At 43.8% G+C, this 15755-nt stretch overlaps 1 protein-coding gene across 2 annotated transcripts in view; it reads left to right on the forward strand.

Annotated features, from left to right (window-relative positions):
- nek11 (NIMA-related kinase 11) overlaps nt 1-15755 on the forward strand; it is a 243540-nt gene that overhangs the window by 113336 nt on the left and 114449 nt on the right. For both annotated transcript variants that reach the window (XM_055658619.1, XM_055658627.1), the window contains exons 7-9: nt 8878-9027; nt 9450-9528; nt 14134-14219. In XM_055658619.1, the coding sequence (XP_055514594.1) occupies nt 8878-9027; nt 9450-9528; nt 14134-14219 (315 nt within the window). The remainder of the gene's footprint in view (nt 1-8877; nt 9028-9449; nt 9529-14133; nt 14220-15755) is intronic.

The raw sequence follows: 15755 nt of genomic DNA on the forward strand, positions 1-15755 counted from the left end.
GACACTCTGAGGATGAGTAATTTCCTTGGTACCCAGTCATTTCCCATGTATGGCACGGGTGGGGGACATTTTTTGTGGAAATGAAAATGTCAGATGGAATTTTCGCACTGTGTAAACATTGTATATATTTATTACTTGGACATGGGGCCACAGAGTGGCACGGGTGGGGGACTGTTTGGTGAAATTTGACAAATGAAAAAAATTGCACTGGAAAAATCTTGTATAGTCTCCGAAAATGTCGGATGAATTTTGTTTTTTTGAATGGTTCAGGAATTGTATATATTTATCAATTGAATAAAGTCTATTTTGAAATTAAAAAAAAAAAAAAAATTCCCATGTATGCCTCGCAGATTTTTAATTTATCCGACTGCAATGACAGCATCTACCAGAGTCTGTCACCAAGTAGATCATGTCCATATTTATCTCCATGGGCTTGCTGCCTTCCTGCACCTCAGATTAATGTCCCGAGCAAAACCGTCTCACATTCGTCAATGTCCATTCTAAGCTTGTTCTATTCTGCAAACTCCTTTCAACATCAGAATCGGGGTTTTGCTTAAATTCTCTTATTTGTCAACATGCACAGCAAATGATCCTGCAACACCTGACTTAACAGCGTCTGCAAGTTATTCCTTTCAGCCAACATCTTTAAAATGACGTTATCCCCTAACTGTCTCCGATAGCACATAACAAATGTTAGCATTCATAGCAAAAGGATTTGAGTATAGGAGCAGGGAGGTTCTACTGCAGTTGTACAGGGTCTTGGTGAGATCACACCTGGAGTATTGCGTACCGTTTTGGTCTCCTAATCTGAGGAAAGACATTCTTGCTATAGAGGGAGTACAGAGAAGGTTCATCAGAGACTGATTCCTGGGATGTCAGGACTTTCATTTGAAGAAAGACTGGATAGACTCGGCTGTACTCGCTAGAATTTAGAAGATTGAATGTTGGGGGATCTTATAGTTTAAGGATACTTACAAAATTTTTAACCGGGGTTCGTGCCACAGGTATTTAGGCCAGTTCATTGGCTAGATTTAAGAGGGAGTTAGATGTGGCCCTTGTGGCTAAAGGGATCAGGGGGTATGGAGAGAAGGCAGGTACAGGATACTGAGTTGGATGATCAGCCATGATCATATTGAATGGCGGTGCAGGCTCGAAGGGCCGAATGGCCTACTCCTGCACCTATTTTCTATGTTTCTGTTTTACTTGTGAAAATCTCAGATGGTACTGACTAGAGTCCCTTTAAGTTTTCTAATAATATATCTTCAAAATACCTGGTCCATGGTTGGTAGTATTAATAAACCCTTGTGTTTTGTATATCTCTGGTCCTAATAGTACCACCCTCCTCTTTGCACACATGATCATGTTGCTTTGTTCTCTGTCCCTCCTCAGGAACTTGACAATATCATTTTCTCTCTGCCTTTTCTATAAAAAGAATAAACAGCTGTGACCTCATTTTTTTCCAACTGACCAATGTATCTATACATCCAATTCATGCCATAATTCCTATTCTCTCCAGCCACCCTTCTCTTTTCCCTCACATGATAACTGCCTTGTTTTTTAATTGGTATCCAATATTTTTAATTGCGTTATACAGATGTTCTTTTCCTGTGAAGTGATAGCCAAAAGCAGTAATGTGACTGCATTCTATTTGATGTTGCTGTACTAGCAGTTATTCTGCAGTCTGCACATTAAAAGTTGCATGATCAATCTACCCTGAATATATTTTCATGCAGGTAGCATTTTTTATTTCCGTTGTTGCGATTCATCGACAATATTGTATTTTGTATTATCCAGAAAGCATTTAACCGCGCTTTGCTTTGAGATGGATGGGTTGGAATTGCGACTCGTCGAACTGGCAATGCTTGTCCTTTTGCAGCATTTTTCAAATTAGATCAATTGGCCATAGTTCTTGTCAGCAGTATTCTTTTTCTCCACTGGCAGATGGAGGGGGCATATCGTAACCGAATGCAATAGTAGTATATTCAGATGTGAATTTAATAATTCACAGAAACTTTGCAATTCCAGGAAAGCGATTACTCTGCAGAAGTACACAGCTCTTGGTTGCACACTGAGTCTAGTGCTATAAAAGGATTAGCTATTAACTTGCCTGCAACTCTATCTCATTCCCAGTTTTCTCTCCGTGGGTTTCCTCCATTCCTCACATCATCTCAAATAGGTTTATTATTACAACCCAATGTTGGAAATTTCTCTGTCCACCAGAGCTCTGCTGTGCTGGATCAGTTGTGCGTAGGGATGTAGTTGAAGCTGGGACAGGGGAAGGCTTGGGTTGGGCTCAGGTTGTACCAGCTGGAGCTACTGACCAGGGCTAAATCTGAAGCTAGCCAAAGTTGGATTGGGATTTCCAGGATTTTGATCAAGCGGCAATGACAATATATTTTCTGGTTTGAATGGTGTGTGAGTTGGATGGGAACCAGAGAAACTATTTCTCCTGTTCCGCTGCTGCCATTGAAATGGGTTCAAGAGGGTTGAGGGGAACTGCTGAAGAAACCTCGGCAAGTTGCTGCAGGGCATTTGTCAGATGGTTTACAAGATGGGTAGGATACACTGCGGGTGGAAGGAGTTTCATTTATTTATTCCTATGATGTGGACATCATTGACAACACCAATAGTTATCGTCGATCTCTAATTACAACTCGATTTAGGTTTATTATTGGCACATGTAGTGAAATACTTGTGAAAAGCTTTGTTTTGCATGTTATCCAATCAGACCAGATAATGCCATACATAAATATAATCATCAAACTTAAGTCCAATAGATAGAGCAAAGGGAAAAATATAGTTCTCAGCATTATAGCATGTTTACTGAGGTACAGTGAAACGCTTTGTTTTTCATGCTATCTAATCACATCACATAATACTAGATATACATACAATCAAATGAAACTCAAGTACAAGAGGTAGAGCAATAGAAAAATATACAGAGTGCAGAATATATTTCTCAGCATTTTAGCGCAACAGTTCCAGAGACAACGCCTAACAGGGTAGAGGTGAATCGGACATTCCCCAGTTTATGAATACGCAGCATCTGAACAAGAGTCAATCACACTAGAGAGTCAGGAATCCCATTTTGAACAAGATGGAGTAGAAGTGGTGGACTCCATTCCCCCAAAGGACTTCAGTGGACCAGATGGATTTCTATGACCATAATGTCTTCCTGGAGACTATTACTGAGACTGATTTGTTCTTTAAATTTCCAAAATATTAAAAAAAAACAAGAATTTTTAATTCTGCAGCTGCCTCTGAGTAAAATAGTCAGTACTAATACTTAGTAATATATTAGTCAAGTCAAGTCACATTTATTTATATAGCACATTTAAAAAACAACTCTCGTTGGCCAAAGCGCTTTACATTTGTTATAAGAATAGCACAACAAAACAAACTACATACATATATACATGTAGCCCTCATTCAGTGGACGTCAGGAAAGGCTTGGGAGTATAGATAAGTCTTTAGAGTAGATGGAGGGGGCAGTTCTGACGGGAAAGTGGATGCTGTTCCACAGTCTAGGAGCTGCAACCGCAAAGGCGCGGTCGCCCCTGAGCTTCTGCCTAGTCCGTGGGATATTCAGCAACCCCAAGTCGGCCGATCTGAGGGACCTGGAGGTGGTGTGGTGGGTGAGAAGACTTTTTATGTAGGTGGGAGCAAGCCCATTGAGGGCTTTGTAGACATGGAGGAGGATCTTGAAATTTATACAGCCAGGGAGCCAGTGGAGAGAGGCCAGGATTCGGAGTGATGTGGTCCCTTTTTCGTGTGCCCGTCAAGAGTCTCGCTGCGGCGTTTTGGACCAGTTGCAGGCGGGACAGGGAAGATTGGCTGATGCCAGTGTAAAGGGAGTTGCAGTAATCTATGCGGGAGGAGATAAACGTATGGATGATCTTTTCGAGGTCATCAAACTGGAGCAATTGTTTTATTTTAGCTATCGTCCGAAGTTGAAAGAAGCTAGCTTTTACCACGGCATTGACTTGTTTGTCAAATTTCAGTGCTGAGTCAAATATCACGCCAAGGTTTTTGACATGAGCTTTGAGTAGTGGGCTAAGGCTTCCAAGGCTGCCTGCTATCATTTTGATTGAGTCCGAGGGGCCGAGTAGGATGACCTCAGACTTACTCTCGTTTAGTTGGAGGAAGTTCTGGGCGTCCAACACTTTATATCCTCGAGGCAGTGGGTATGGTTAAACAGATTTGATTGGTTTTTGGGCTTCAGGGGGAGATAGAGTTGGGTATCGTCTGCGTAGCAATGGAAGGAAATGCTGTGCCTTTCAATGACTTGGCCTAAGGGGAGCATATACAGGGAGAAGAGAATGGGGCCAAGGATGGAACCTTGTGGAACCCCACAGCAGAGGCTAGCTGGGGAGGAAAAAGAGTTTCCTATGTTAGTCGAGAAACTCCTACCTTTGAGGTAGGAGATGAACCAGCTCAGGGTAGTGCCATCAATACCAACCCCGTACCGGAGACGGTCAATTAGGATGGTGTGGTCGACAGTATCAAATGCTGCACTGAGGTCAAGAAGGAGCAGAATTGCCCAGTCGCCGGAGTCAACGGTGAGCAGTAGGTCATTGTGTACCTACAACAAGGCAGACTCTGTGCTATGGTGAGCCCTGAAACCTGATTGGAAAGTTTCCAAGATAGTGTTTTGGTGAAGGTAAGGTATAAGTTGATTTAAAATTACCTTTTCAAGGGCTTTTGAGAGGAAAGGCAGTTTAGAAATGGATAGTCATACCAATATTCAGGTAATAGTCTCCAGAAAGGCACCATATGTCATAGAAATCCATCTGGTACACTGTGTGTGATCCAGAACCATGACAATTAAGTTAACCACCTGGTAGCTCTTCTGCTCCAGCTGCCAATAAAATGGCTGCTCTGTCCTAGTCATGTTCAGCTGCAATAATTGTTGTTGGAGTTGCTCACATCCAAGCAGGTAGAGCGTGTTCTGTCAAATGATAACATGCAACTTGTAGGTGGTGGAAATGCCTGGGGTTGTCAGGAGTTGGTTAATATGTCAGTGAACCTCTTTGAAATGCAGAACAGATGCAACAGCTTCACCTGTAAGATTTTGTCAGGAGGATTTGAAGGGGAGTGCCAAAGGCCAGACCAAAATAATGAAATACTGGGCTTTATCTCCAGAGGAATGGAAAATAAGTTACAGTATTAGCAACAGGTTGTGATTGGTCTTGTTAAGTTTCTTTCATTTAACCTTTATGTTTGTCCTGCTAGTGATGTGGATTTGAGGATTGAACTAATTTGTTTTTCCTGGATCCCTTGGGTTCAATTAGCTGGAAGAACACACAAACCATTGGGCTGAGTGGTTAGGTCAGTGGCACAGAAATTTGAATGACTGTAGCATTGTCATTCTCCAACATCAAATTAATATCTATCCACAAGAAACACGGTCAAATAATTAATGTACTGCATAAGAGCAAGCTAAAATTATGAACAACCTGTTGAGCTCAGGCGTCTGAGTGTTCTAAAGTAAAATGTAAAATACTGATTGTAAAAATATCTAATGTGCATCGGATGCATCACACGATAGTCAGTCACATCACATCATTTAAAAGAAAATGATACACATTTTGTGCCTTTCACAACCGAAGAACATCCCAAAACACTAGAACCAAGGTTGTAGTTTTGAGGTATTGTCATAGCTCAAATGTATGAAAAGCGGTCACAGATTTGTGCACCTCCTGATCCCAGCATAAGAATGTGATATGGAGCAGGCCATTCTCTTCTTCGATGTAGGCGATTGAGAGAGAAATATTGTCCATGGAAACAATGGATTACTTCACTGCTCTCTTCTGAAGTAATGTGTCCACCTGCGAGCATAGATGGGTCTGCGGCTGAGACGCAACTGGAAAGCAGGATCTTCCAGTGTGCAGTGCATTCACACTGGATTTAAGGCTAGGTTTTCTTTTTTTCTTAGGTAGACACATGATAGGGCATGACTTGCTTCAGTTCCAGTCTTGTGGGGTCTGGGGTGGCCAAGGAGGCCAATATGGGAACAAAGACTCTTCCTTAGATGGGTTAGGAGCTATCTGATAGGGTGCGTAGCTGCTTTAGTTTGTCAGGTGGTGTGCTCCTTCATAAATTATGTGTGCGGCAGGCACAAGACTCCTTGTATTATCTTTAATGCTTTTTCTCCATTTTAAGTGTCATGGACCAGAGGCTCCCAAGAATCAATGAGGGTATTGCATTTCTGCAGAGGTTTTGAGTCTTTAACTCTCTGTCTTGTAATCCGTTCCTATGACAGAGCTTAGAATAGTGTCTACTTCATGAATCTGGCCTTAAGTGTGCAAATGTCACAGCCTGCTTAGTGCAGCTGAAAGATTGAAGCTAAGGTTCAGTGCTGGCGACATTGGCCTTGGAGGCATCAACATTGGATTGCTTTTCCCATCAGTCAGTGTGGAGGATTTTGTAGAACTTTGATAGTATTTTTTGAGAGGGTCACATCTCTCAGTCTGAGCTGTGATAACACTGAACACGTGTCTACTAAACTGTGAGTGGTTTTAGTGACCTGTCAGTGTCCTTAATGTGGTTTGAAAATATAGTTTGGAAATGCTAATGCTGTGTTGCCTTTGGTTTGGAAATGCTAAAGCTGTGTTGCCTTTGGTTTAGAAATGCTAACGCTGTGTTGCCTTTGGTTTGGAAATGCTGAAGCTGTGTTGCTTTTGGTTTGGAATTGCTAAAGCTGTGTTGCCTAATTAAAGTTGCCCTTGCCTAATTAAAGTTGCCTTGCCTAATTAAAGTTGCCTTGCCTAATTAAAGTTGCCTTGCCTTCTATATAATTAAAAGTCTAATCTTGACCACTTCCTGTTTGCGCTTTATATTGATTTTAGAACAAACGCTACGACGTACAGCTGTGATTTTTGGCCATCTTATCCAGAGTCCCCCTCTGCTCATCAGTTGTCAAGGATTTTTCCCATCGATGAAAAATAAAAGAGTTATTAGTGTTTAAAAAATGTTGAGATTCTCTCTCCTGTCAATCACGCCATGAAGGCCATGCCCCTTCTGGTGGGAATGGGGGGGAGGGACTATAAAACCCAAAAATGTGGGCGTGGCTCAGTCTCTGCGAGATGGAGGAGGGAGAGGTCATGACTCAATGTCTTTTTCGGCCTTGCACCCTGCTTGAAATGGTATGAAACGGCACTTGAATTTGGTGGCCTTGCACCCTGCTTGAAATGGAATTTCAAGGAATAGCCGCTTGAAATGAGTCAACTGCCAGCCCACCAGCCGTGAATGAGTGAGCTGCCAGCACAACAGGCTTGAGTGACTGAGTTGCCAGCCCAAGAATCCATTTGGCCCGCAATGTCCATACAAGCCCTCTGGAAACTAGTTCCTTCAGCTCACAATGCCCATACTAGCGTTCCAGAAAGTCACCTCCCCTCCCCCCCCCACTGACCACCAATATTGAAATTAGTGGAAAGGTGGAATATTGCGTTGGGGGACCAGCCCTCCTGTGTGATGCTGGGACCAACGGGGTCCCACATAGTCTGGTATACTTATAAAACTCTCATCTTGTTCTCTTCCAGTTTGCATTGTTTTTAAATTTAAGCAAAAATGGTACCTGATAGCGCTATGATTTTTCGCCACCTTACTCGCCATTCTCCTGCGCTGCAAGTGCAACAAGTTGTATTCCGATTGGTGAAATATTACAAAAGTTATTTGTCTGTCATTTGCCAGGACGGCAATGCCAATTCTGGCACCCGCTGTCAATCACCGGAGGGGAGAATAAAGCTGAAAGAGTGGAGTGAGCAGAGAGTGGCTGTGTTTGCGGGCGGGTGCTGTGTTTGCGGGCGGAGGCGATGTTCGTGGGTGGCGACGGCAGCCTCCCGACGAGCCCCCCTGCTGAATGAGTCCGGAACTGACCCCCGGTCCCCCACCAGGGCTACCACCTCCCCCCCACCGCACACACCCCCCTCCCCCCTCCCACATACACCCCCTCTCCCACACCCCCCTCCCACACCCCCCACTCCCCCCCCCCCCCCACCCCCCCCCCCCCCCCCCACCCCCACCCCCCCCCCCCCCCCCCCCACCCCCCCTCCAACACACTCCCCCTCCCACACCCCCCTCTCCCCCCCTCCACACAAACACCCACACCCCCCTCCCCCCCCGTCCCCCACACCCCCCGTCCCCCCGCCTTCCCCTGACTACGGGTGCTGTCCACAACCCCCCTTGTACTTTCCCCTTGTTACCCCCGTCACCCTCCCTCACCCTTCCCCTCTCACACCCCACAGTGTCGCCACCCACACCCCCCGTAACCATCCACCACCTAGTGTGATATGACAGTGTTAGTGTGCGGGGATCGCTGGTCGGTGCGGACTCAGTGGGCCGAAGGGCCTGTTTCTGCGCCGTATCTCTAAACTAAACTAAAAAAACTATACTCATTTGCTATACTATTCTGCCTATTTCTCCAATTGTCTCAAGCCTATTCCCTTCCACAGTGTGTGCTCACTTAATACAAAACAAAATTACCGCTTTTCATACTTAACATTCAGGATAAATGGTCAGTATCTAATTCTTGCAACTTTCTTGTATTCAATGCAAAATGTGCAATGGTTGGTAGATTGAATTCTCTGGTATTTCTAACAGGGAATAGTGGTACCAATAGTCCAACCAACCTCTGAGAACACTGGAGGGAACAATAGGTGAAAGGCACCTATAAAAATGCAATTCTTTCTTTTAGTTGCTCCCTTGTAACATATCATATGGACATCGAAACATGTTTAGACCGAAGATAGACACAAAATGCTGGAGTAACTCAACGGGTCAGGCAGCATCTCTGGAGAAAAGGAATAGGTGTTGTTTCGGATCGAGACCCTTCTTCAAACGTGACCAAGACGTGTTTCTTCTCTCCTAAACACGTAGGTCGATGGGTTGCATTTTGTATGAGATGTGCTGCTTGCATCATGCATTTGCTGGTCACAACTTTATGTCAATTGTTTTGAAGATCGTGGAAGGTGAGGCTCCATCACTGCCAGATCATTTCTCCAGAAATCTCAATGCAATCATGACAAGGTAAGTGTGTCTTCAACTGTCAGTAGTGCCTTGGATGTCATGGTGGGGATGATGCTGTTGATCACAAAGATGGCTTGGCTTAACCCCTCTGGGGTGTCACTGTGGTGCATCTGACTGCAGATTCTGAGTCTGCGGTGGGTAAGCCAGTCTCACCGGAGGGTCCTCTGTCATCAGTCCGCGGTGGGTGAGCCTCTGTCATCTGACCAAGGCGACAGGATCCTCTGTCGTCGAAGGGGCTGAATCACTGTCAGCAACTTAATGATTTCTGCATTAAACTACTGGATTGCCCCCAATTTCATGGAATAACAACAATGAGTTGTGACAGCCTCTCCTTCCTCAGAACCACAACATCCACCTCAATACAATGTAAGCTTGACGGTACAACTGCTTATTCTCCACCAATGCATGGTACTTTTTTTCAGCATGTTACAAAAGAATCCATCACATCGACCATCAGCTGCAGAAATTCTGAAAATTCCATATATTGATCGACAGTTGCAGGTATTAAAAATAACCCCCTCATTAATAATCCACGCAATACTCACCTTCCAGGTACTTCATCAATTGCAATTGCAGAGATAATAGGTGTATTTAAAGTGTAGCTAGATAAGCACTTGAGAGATAGAAATTAGATTTGTGATTGAAGTAGGTAAGGAAAGAGAATGCAAGATACGAGGAGATGTCAGCTAGGCTTGAACAGAGGAGGCAGAAGGAAGATTTAAAGGTAGTGAATAAAATTATGGGAAACTATTATTGTGACGTATCGTGGTACAGTGCAAAGCTTTGTTTTTCAAATCGGATAATATAAATGCAATCAAGCCAAACTTAAGTACAATAGGTAGAGCAATGGGGAAGAAACAGAATGCAGAATATACTTCTCAGCATTGTTGTAATAATAATAATAATACATTTTATTTATGGGCACCTTTCAAGAGTCTCAAGGACACCTTACAAAAATTTAGCAAGTAGAGGAAAAACATGTAAGGGGAATGAAATAAACAGTAGAGACATGACTAGTACACAAATTAAAGACAGCATTCAATTCAAAACACAATATGAGGCAATTCAAGCACAGATGAAAAGGGAGGGGGACGTGGGGCTAAGGATAGGCAGAGGTGAAGAGATGGGTCTTGAGGCGGGACTGGAAGATGATGAGGGACACGGAATTGCGGATCAGTTAGGGGAGGGAGTTCCAGAGCCTGGGAGCTGTCCTGGAGAAGGCTCTGTCCCCAAAACTGCGGAGGTTGGATTTGTGGATGGAGAGGAGACCGGCTGATGTGAATCTGAGGGACCGTGAGGGTTGGTAGGGGGAGAGGAGGTCAGTGAGATATGGGGGGGCCAGATGGTGGAGGGCTTTGTAGGTGAGGACCAGGATTTTGTAGGTGATCCGGTGGGAGATGGGAAGCCAGTGAAGTTGTTTGAGGATTGGAGTGATGTGATGCCAGGATTTGGTGTGGGTGATGAGTCGGGCGGCTGCGTTCTGGACCAGTTGGTTGATGTAGGTGGAGCTGATGCCAAGGAGAAGTGAGTATCAGTTCCAGAGACAAAGTCCAACATTTGCAATCTGGTTGAGATGAATGGGACAGTACCCTAGCTTATGGAAAGACCATTCAGTAAGCCTAATAATAGAGGGGCAGAACCTGTTCCTGAGTCTGACGGTGCATGCTTTCAAGCTTGTGTGTCTTCTGCCTGTTGGGAGCAGAAGGAATGACCAGGGCAAGACAGGTCTTTGATTATATTGCCTTGTGAAGGGTGAATAGAGTAACTGGTAGAGAATCTGGTCTGTGTGATGAACTGGACTACATCCACAGCTCATTGTAAATTGTTCTGGTCTTAGCCAGAACCATTCACAAACCAAGCTGCAATACAACCCTACAAGAAAAAGACTTGGTGCTGGAGTAACTCAGCATCAAGGTGGTTGTATGTGGGTTAGTTACCTAAAATTGGAGAATTCAATGTTCATACCATGAGGTTGTCGGCTACACAAGCAGTTTACGTGATGCTGTTCCTCCACTTTGTGTGTGGCCTCACTCTGTCAATGGAGAAAGCATAAGACAGAAAGGTCAGTATTGGAAGAGGAAGGGGAGTTAAAGTGGTCAGCCACCTGGAGATCCTTGGGGGGGATGGGGTGGTTTGGGTGTGAAGGGATGAGTGAACCATGGACTTCCAGATGGAGTGGGCTCTGTGGAAAGCTGAAAGGGGTGGTGATTGGTGACAGGATCAGGTGGAAAGTGGCAGATATGTTGGAGAATGGTGTGTTGGATGCGGAGGGAGGTGGGGTGAAAGGTTAGAACCAGGGCAACTCTATCCTTGTCCTATCTGGATGGAGGGGGTGCAAGAGCGGAACTGCAGGACACTGATGAGATGAGGGTGACAAATCCATCTACAACAGTAGGTGGAAAAACCATGTTTATTGGAGAAAGAGGACCTCAGATGTCCTGGGAAAAGACATGTCATGGGAGATGATGCAGTGGAGACGGAGAAATTGAGAGCAGCGGATGTCATCTTTACTAGAGACAGAATGGGAGGATATGTAGTGTCAATACCTATGGGATTGGTTGCGTTTGTACTCAACCCAACAGTTTGTACTCAACCCATCTGTGGTGCATCTGTAGATTTTTTTTTAATCAATAAGAATGTGGAACCTCTTCCCACAGGAGGTGCTGTGGTGAATAGTACAGATGCATTTGTGGGGAAGCTAAATGAGGGGTAAGGCACTGGAATGTTATTGTGAAAAAAGATGCATGTGAGGAAGGTGTAATGAGACATAAACATATGACCTATGACTGAATGGCCTACTTGTATAATATTCTAAAATACTCCTACTTTGGTATGAGTGCTATATATCAAAACCACGTCATTTTCAAATCTGATTTGATTTTGACCTTGACATTGAAAGACACAGTTTTTGATTATCTACTCTGCACTCCTTTTCAATTTTCTTCCTTCAGCCCACACAGTATTTGGTCCCTGATGAAGCAGCAAGTCTGCCCCTCAAGCTTAATCAAATGCCTTGTATTTCTCCACACCGTTCCCCAGCTCTGGGAAGAAAATCCCCCACATCTGCCACATGATCCTCTTTTGGGATTGATAGCTTTCTTACTGCACAATTTTCTTTTAACTTACTCTGCCAATATCCCCTTTCAGAGATGTCAATCTCGAGACATAGATTGTGCATCATTGATTAAAAGATTAGAGGGCTTGTGGGAAATGAAACTTCAACCAACGAGTGGTAGGGGTCTGGGATTTACCACCTGAAATGCTGGTGCAGGTTGAATTCCAAAATATATTTATTAACTCCTTGGATGGGCACTTGATGTGGTATTATCTAGAAGGCTGTGGCATAGAATTAGTCTTAATTTTTTTTTTTTATCAGCCAGCATTGAGAGAATAGGTGGAATGACCTCCTGACATAAATCTCCGAGATGTTAACACTGTTCAATTCATAATGTGGGAAAAAATGAAACGGCTTTTGGCATTTCTAAAACCCTCATTCTCATTATGTCAAAGAATTTAATTAATAACCGCATAAATATGTGAAGAGGACAGCTTTAGACCTTTTTATCGACAGGTTGGGAAGTGTTACAAGATCCTCATCCATTTACGAGCAGTTAAAGAGATGGGGAAACCACAAGAATAAAAACTTGACTGGTGTCATTGATACTGTCAAACAAATCTCTAAAATACATTCAGTTTTGTCAGCTTACTGACAGGACCTGTCATGTCAAGCAGGGATGGGAGGGTCATCGACCTAAAGATTTACTGACAGGACCTAAATTGGTCGACTGTGACAGATTGGTGATTGGAACTCAGAATTTCTATTAAAGTAGCACTAGATTTTCTTGTGTAAGAATAATCTATACTCTGTCAATTGTAAGTGAAAACATATTGTTAGAGAGTACATACATTATATTTCACATGCTAGGAGAGACCAACAGCTTTTCTTTTAGACATTCCTTTTATTTAATGAGTTGTGAGTGAGGCTGGAGATGGCAAAGTCTGCATCAATTTCACCTATCTGACTGCCATTATACAACATCCTTGTGCTTTGAGTTTCCTGTTTTGTCCCAGCGATGCATTGTCAGACTGGTTATATCCCTAACCAGTCTGAAGAAGGGTCTCAACCCGAAATGTCACCCATTCCTTCTCTCCAGAGATGCTGTCTGTCCCACTGAGTTACTCAGCTTTTTGTGTCTATCTTCGGTTTAAACCAGCATCTGCATTTGCTTCTTATACATTTTGTCTGCTCCACTGCAAAATCTCCTCAAGGTATGTCTGCTTTGAAGCAGTTCTCCTCCTCTCTCTGACGAGAGTTCAGCAACATCCTCTCTCGATATTCCCTCTCTGTGATTCCTGCTGCACTCCGACTCTACAACCACATTTTAACCCAGACTCGCTACCACATCCACGTGTGTTTTCTCGGTGCTTGCCTGCGTCTCCATCTTCTACCTCGGGGTTTCCAGCTCCGAATCCAGACATCCCAGTTCTTTATCTCTCCACATCACTGTCTATATCTCTCGTTTCCCTTATCCCTAACCAGTCTGAAGAAGGGTCTGAACCTGAAACGTCACCCATTCCTTCTCTCCAGAGATGCTGCCTGTCCCTCTGAGTTACTCCAGCTTCCTGTGTCTATTGTGATTTGGGGGAAAGCTTGTGGACCAAGGGTTTCTATGTGCTTGCTTTCCTTTGTCTGGTTTCCCTGCTACGGGGATGTTTTGAAAAAGCCTTGGAAAGTTACTGCAATGCTTCTTGTGCAGTTGTGAAGGAGGAAGTGAATGCTTCAAAGTGAAACCTTGTTTTCAATGGTTTGATATTTTAATGATCAGCCTAGAAATTAAAAAAAAAAAACACTACAGATTGTGGAAATTTGAAGAAAATTGCTGGAAAAACGTAGGGTGGAGAATTTGTGGAAAGAGAAATAATGCAGGTTGAAGATTCTTGAATTCCCAGCTTTTAATTATTCACACACAATTGCTTGTAGCTTTATTTCTTTGATATTTCTTGGATTTGTTGGATTCCTGTATATTTGCCTTTGCATTGCATGAATATTGAAAGTATTGTCATATCATGTTTTAATGATTGTTTTTCCTCTGTTATAAATTGCAGAACATAAAAAGCAAGTTCTCAAACATATCCATGAAAGACAAAATGATAAGCTCCCAAAAAGATGCTCTGCAAATAAAGAAAGCCTTGTAAGTAAGAACTCATACATTTGATCTCTATGGTAGCCTTCATTGTTCTAATACTGGAGTCTGAAGACTCATTATAGGGTGGGGTGGGTTGAACGCACTAGGGCAATCAAAACATATCAAGGAAGTGGGTTTGAAGTCAATGATGGGTAGTGGATGTTGGAATGACAGCAGATAGACTGGATGCTTTGAGGGACAATGGGAGCATTGAGGTATGGTGGTTGGAGGTATCGGGGGCTCCTAGTTATTCAAGTGCTCTGTTGTTGTTGGAGGTGGAGATTGAGAACTGCTGCTCCCAGATCCAGCAGCATATCGCATCCTCACATCTGCATGGAGTTTGCATCTGTTATTTAATGGCTTTTCCTTGTGTGCTCCCATATCCTCTGATGTCCCATAGTTGTTGGAATTGGTGACTAATTGGCCACTCTCATGTGTCGCTGGGTAGTAAAGTCTGGAACGCAATTGATGGGAGTGAGAGGAGAATAGAATGGGATTAGTACAAATTAATGCTTGATGATTGGCATGGATTCATATGTTCCTGCACTCCTCTGCTCTGCAGCGCTCCCCAGAGCCCTGCCATGCACTAAGTACTGCCCTGGTTTGACTTCTCAAAATGCAACACCTTGCACTTATCTCTATTAAACTTCCTTAATTATTCCTCAGTTCACCTGCCTAACTGATCAAGATCCTGCTACAATTTTTGCTAACCATCTTTGCTATCTATGATGCCACCCAGTTTCATGTCATCTACAAACTTGCTAATCATGCCTCATATCTTCTCATCCAAACTGCTGATATGAACCACAAACAGACAATGGACCAGCACTGATGTCTGAGGCACACCACTTGTCACAGGCCTCCAGTCCAAAAAAACATCCATCCACCATCCCTCTGTGCTTTCTTCCATGAAGCTAATTGTCTGTGCATTCCGCTAGTTCTCCCTGCTATCTAACATTCCAGAGCAGACTACCACGCAATACCTTATCAAGTGCCTTGCTGGTCCATATAGACGTCTATGGCTTTGCCCTGATCAATCGTTTTCGATACTTCCTCAAAAAAACTCAGATTAACGAGGTATGGTCTCCCGCATACAAAACCATGCTGACTATCCCCAATAGACAATAGGTGCAGGAGTAGGCCTTTGGCCCTTTGAGCCATCACCGCCATTCAATGTGATCATGGTTGATCATCCCCAATCAGCACCCTGTTCCTGCGTTCTCCCCATATCCCCCAACCAGTATTTTTAAGAGCCCTATCTAGCTCTCTCTTGAAAGCATCCAGAGAACCCGCCTCCACCTCCCTCTGAGGCAGAGAATTCCACAGACTCACCACTCTTTGTGAGAAAAAGTGTTTCCTCGTTTCCGTTCTAAATGGCTTACTCCTTATTCTTAAACTGTGGCCCCTGGTTCTGGTCTCCCCCAATATCGGGAACATGTTTCCTGCCTCTAGTGTGTCCAAGCCCTTAACAATCTTATATGTTTCAATGAGATCTCCTCTCATCCTTCTAAACTCCAGAGTGTACAAGCCCAGCGACTCCAT

Source organism: Leucoraja erinacea, chromosome 2, assembly GCF_028641065.1.
Source record: "Leucoraja erinacea ecotype New England chromosome 2, Leri_hhj_1, whole genome shotgun sequence".
Lineage (NCBI taxonomy): Eukaryota > Metazoa > Chordata > Chondrichthyes > Rajiformes > Rajidae > Leucoraja > Leucoraja erinaceus.